Raw genomic sequence first — 4,999 nt, 5'->3', positions numbered from 1 at the left:
AGCTCGAGCTCTATCAGCAGGGAGCAGACCGCACCGCCGCTGGGAGCCCCGCCCACCGGACACCTGTAACCTGCCTGATAGGAGCATGGCCACGTGTCAGAGTAAGGCTATGGGCAGCTCACGTGCCCTGAGACATCCAGCTCTCTGATTGCCCGAGGCTGTTTTTATTTCCAGGAACCTTTTTCATTTTCTAAACAGGAATTATGATCTTACAAGACCTGGTCCTGGTTTTATCGGGTCCAGATGATAAGCTGCAGCAGGACCCGGTCCGGGTTTTCCTGTGGACCAGGCCCTACTGGGTAGAGGCTCAAACAGTAAAGAATGAATGAGGAGGCAGAACAGGGGAGGGTTTGGTTTTTGGTTCAGAGGGACAAAACAGATGGGGTTGGGGGACGTCCACCAACATGAGATGATCTGGGATGATGGCTGGAGGGTGTCTCTGTCTGAGGCAGGACAGGCAACCATGTCCAGCAGGACAACCTCCATGCTGTCATGTCATCAGACGTCCACCAGAGGCCGCTGTTCTCACACGTTTAAACTTCATTCAGAGACAAACAGCAGAACACGGATGATGAACAAAGGAAGCAGAAGGAAACCCAGCTGTCTGTGTGGGGTTGTAGACGTCCTCGTTCCAACTGCCTCATGCCTCCAATCCAACTTTATTTACAAAGCACTTTAAAACAATCACAGAGGACCAAATGCTTAACATTTAAAGCATTTTAACAGAATAAAAAGCTCTTAAAAGTTATGTTTTAGCTGGTCATCATCATCATCATCATCATCGCCATCATAATTGTCATCCATCATCAATATCATCATCACCATCATCATCATCATCATCATCATCATCATCACCATCATCATCATCATCATCATCATCATCACCATCACCATCATCATCATCATCATCATCATCATCACCATCATCATCATCATCATCACCATCATAATTGTCATCCATCATCATCATCACCATCATCATCATTATCATCATCATCATCATCATCATCATCATCATCATCACCATCATCATCATCACCATCACCATCATCATCATCATCATCATCATCATCACCATCATCATCATCATCATCACCATCATAATTGTCATCCATCATCATCATCATCATCACCATCATCATCATTATCATCATCATCATCAGTAGAAGCAGATTTTCCTACACAGGCTGGAGGACGTCATTGATGATTAATCATGAATTTTTGACCCAAAGGTGATTTATTGTAAAATAAATGTAGAATTCTTCCTCTTCAGAGGACGGGAAGAATGAACGTCACCTAACTGGGATAAAACCTGAGCAACGTTTTCCATCTTTAGTGGGAATAAAGACACCTTGTTGCAACATCACCACAGAGAAGGTGACCTATGGAAGAAACACCATCTGGAGGAAAAGCACCACCTGAAAGGAGAGAATGATCGTAAAGACAAGGCAGCAGGAAACCGTTGGTGCTCCTCCTGAGTAAACGTTTGTTTTGTGTTTATGGATCAGAGACCACGTCAGAAGCATTTCAGGGGTAATAAATAAAACTGAGGCACCAGGATGAGATGATGGATTAGTCCATCACAGATCACACACTGACGTCATCACCAACAACCCGTTCTTTATTTATTTATTTATTTATTCCCCAGCTGTCTCCGTCCCGGTCCAACGACTTCATTCTCTTCCTCCGTGTCCAGCAGCGTGAGTACAACCATCCCGCTGTTTGTCTGTTTGTTGACACTGTTGTTACAAACCATCAGATGGATCATCAGTCAGACGCTGTTTGTTTGTTTGTTTGTTTGTTTGTTTGTTTGTTTGGCTGGTTGAGAGTTCAGGACAGATTTACTACATCTGAAGAAGTAGAGAAACAGTCAGAAGAGACTCAGCTGGATAGCAGTCAAATGTGCAGCATGTGTAACCATGGTAACCAGGTGAATGGTTACCACGGTTACCTACAGCCATGTTTCACTTTCTGCTTCATTTCATCCAGTTTGTTTTAGTAGAGAAAACAGAAAGACTTTGATTTTTTTCTGTTGTTAATCTACATTTTAATCCCTGCGGGGGGATTAACTTCTTCATTAATCTGTTCTTTGATCTTCGTCCTCATCATCTTCATCCCTTTGTTCTATTCTCTTCTTCTTTTTCTTTAATCTCTCTCTCTTCACTGCTTTGATTCTGTTTCCTCTTAGATCACAGATTTCTGTTGTTCCATGATCATCTGATCAAATTGATCAGAAATGTTCGTTAAATTAAAGTTAGTAACTGGAATCAATAAATAATTTATTTATTTATTTTTATTATTATTTATTTATATTTACATCTAGTTTATTTTCACTGTCAGGCCTTTTTTAATTAATAGATTAATTATGTCATGGATTATTTTGTTCATCTCTTCCTGTTTCATTTTGTTCGTCCAATCAGGCGGCGTTGCAGCGGATCATGTGACAAGACGTGTCTGTTAACACCTGTGGCTTCCTTCTTCTTCTGTAGTGCAGCAGCCATCAGAGACGATGCTCCTCCTCCTTTTCCTCCTGATCCTTCCATCGTCCGTCCCATCATCGTTTTATGGGATGGCTCTGCAGCGCCATGGCAACCGAGTCTCCTGCATCAACACCTGCCAGCAGACGAAGGCGGCGGGTGGAGGACTGGTGGTCCGCTGCAGTGGTCTGAGACTGATTAAGGTACGCCATGAGGACCAAGTTTAAGGCCTAGTTTAACCAGGACCAGGACCTGCTCAGGTGTGTCTGTCTCTGCAGGTACCGGTCGGTCTGTCCAATCACACCATTCGTCTGTTTCTGAATAAAAACCTGCTTCGCTCCCTTCCCGCCTCCGCCTTCTCGGACCTGTTCCTGCTGGAAGAACTGGACCTGTCTCAGAACCAGGTGACCCGCCCGTTCACACCTGTTAACAAACCATACACACTTCCTGCTGTCCTTCACCTCCTGTTTCCTGTCCCAGCTCTCCTCCCTGGAAGCAGGTTGTTTCTCTCAGGTGGCGTCTTCTCTTCGTTACCTGGACCTATCATCCAATCAGCTCACCACATTGGACCCAGTCGTGTTCACTGGGCTGCAGGTCCAGGCCAACCTCACCAACAACCCCTGGCACTGTGACTGCAGCATGCAGGTGAGTCCAAGCAGTTCAGGTTAGTCCTACCTGTCCCTGTGAGTCCTACCTGTCCACATGAGTCCTACCCGTCGTTGTGAGTCCTACCCGTCCCTGCGAATCCTACCTGCCCCTGTGAGTCCTACCCGCCCCTGTGAGTCCTACTTGTCCACATGAGTCCTGCCCATCCCTGTTAGTCCTACCTGTCCCTGTGAGTCCTACCCGTCCCTGCGAGTCCTGCCTGCCCCTGTGAGTCCGACCCGCCCCTGTGAGTCCTACTTGTCCACATGAGTCCTACCTGTCCCTGTGAGTCTTACCTGTCCCTGTGAGTCCTACCTGTCCACATGAGTCCTGCCCGTCCTTGTGAGTCCTACCTGTCCCTATGAGTCCTACCCGTCCCTGCGAGTCCTACCTGTCCCTGTGAGTCCTACTTGTCCACATGAATCCTACCTGTCCCTGTGAGTCTTAGCTGTCCTTGTAAGTCCTGCCTGTCCACATGAGTCCTACCCGTCCCTGCGAGTCCTAACTGTCCCTGCGAGTCCTACCTGTCCCTGTGAGTCCTACTTGTCCACATGAATCCTACCTGTCCCTGTGAGTCTTAGCTGTCCTTGTGGGTCCTGCCTGTCCACATGAGTCCTACCCGTCCTTGTGAGTCCTACCTGTCCCTGTGAGTCCTACTTGTCCTTGTAAGTCCTGCCTGTCCACATGAGTCCTACCTGTCCCTGCGAGTCCTACCTGTCCCTGTGAGTCCTACTTGTCCACATGAGTCCTACCTGTCCCTGTGAGTCCTACCTGTCCCTGTGAGTCTTAGCTGTCCTTGTAAGTCCTGCCTGTCCACATGAGTCCTACCTGTCCCTGTGAGTCCTATTCGTCCCTGTGAGTCCATCAACACCTGCTAGCAGACGAAGGCGGTGGGTGAGACTTACCTGTCCAGATGAGACCGACCTGTCCAGGTGTGGTGAGGGAACTCTGTCAGCATCACTGACTTCCTGTCTGTGTCCAGATGGCGGTGCCTCGGTTGGATCTGGACCGGTCTTCTGTGGAGAAAGTCCTGTGTCAGACGTCGGACCTTCCAAACCTTGGTGCGGGTCAGAACCCAGCAGAACGTCCAGATGTTTCTCTACTTTGTTGTTGTGAACTGGTTGTTTGTGTCTGTGCTGCAGGAGCTGTCGGACTTCCACTGGTCTTACTGGTGGAGGACTGGGATCTGTGTGAGTCTGTGAGGAGGACCACCGACGTGGTGACACTGGTCACCATGTTCCTCTGGTTCCTTATGCTCATGTTCTACCTGATCTACTACATCCGTCACAACGAGGTGTTCGCTCGCCGACACCTGGACTACCTGAAGTTCCTGGAGAGCCGGGATCCGTTTAGACCCAGATAAAGAAGTCCTCAAGATCCTTTTAGAGTCCAGAGATCTTTCCTCATATTCATAGAATTTACCTAGAACTGTACCAGAGATCCCTGGAACCTCCTGAAGAACCTTTAAGAAGTCTTCAACCTTCTCTGATTAACAGGAAGGTTGGAGATAATTGATAACTGTAGATCTCCATCAAGTCCCAGAACCTGAGGATGAAATCCTAAGACCTCCTAAAAGATCTAGTAGAACTCCTGAGTGGCACAAGATGTTTAAAACTTCTTCTGGTCCTCCTTTAAACCTCTTAAAATCCAAAGATGTTCAGAGACTCAGAGCCTTTGACAACCAAATAAACCGTAAAGACCTCTAAACTCTAAAATGACCTGTGACAGTCCCCCCACCACTATCTGAGCCTCCTCTGGAACCTCTGTGAAGACTTTTAGATCATCAAATAAATCTTGAGGACCAACACGTCCACCTTGTAGTCCAGATAATTAATAAGAACTCGTGAACCCTCCTCAGGTCTTTAAAGAACACAAGA

At 47.2% G+C, this 4,999-nt stretch overlaps 2 protein-coding genes across 3 annotated transcripts in view; both read left to right on the top strand.

The window, feature by feature from the left end:
- The window catches only part of LOC121651305, a 543,600-nt gene that overhangs the window by 368,405 nt on the left and 170,196 nt on the right, over window positions 1-4,999 (top strand). The window lies entirely within an intron of this gene.
- On the top strand, window positions 1,509-4,970 carry LOC121651627 (leucine-rich repeat-containing protein 3-like). Its single transcript, XM_042003969.1, has 7 exons — window positions 1,509-1,533; window positions 1,649-1,700; window positions 2,421-2,680; window positions 2,756-2,881; window positions 2,958-3,122; window positions 4,105-4,183; window positions 4,265-4,970. The coding sequence occupies exons 3-7, from the start codon at window positions 2,510-2,512 to the stop codon at window positions 4,483-4,485; spliced, it is 762 nt and encodes a 253-aa protein (XP_041859903.1). The 5' UTR covers window positions 1,509-1,533; window positions 1,649-1,700; window positions 2,421-2,509; the 3' UTR covers window positions 4,486-4,970.

The sequence above is a fragment of the Melanotaenia boesemani genome, chromosome 2 (assembly GCF_017639745.1).
Source record: "Melanotaenia boesemani isolate fMelBoe1 chromosome 2, fMelBoe1.pri, whole genome shotgun sequence".
In the NCBI taxonomy this organism is placed as follows: Eukaryota; Metazoa; Chordata; class Actinopteri; order Atheriniformes; family Melanotaeniidae; genus Melanotaenia; species Melanotaenia boesemani.
Note: the sequence above shows the minus strand (reverse complement) of the source record. Positions and strands in the feature narration are given on the sequence as shown.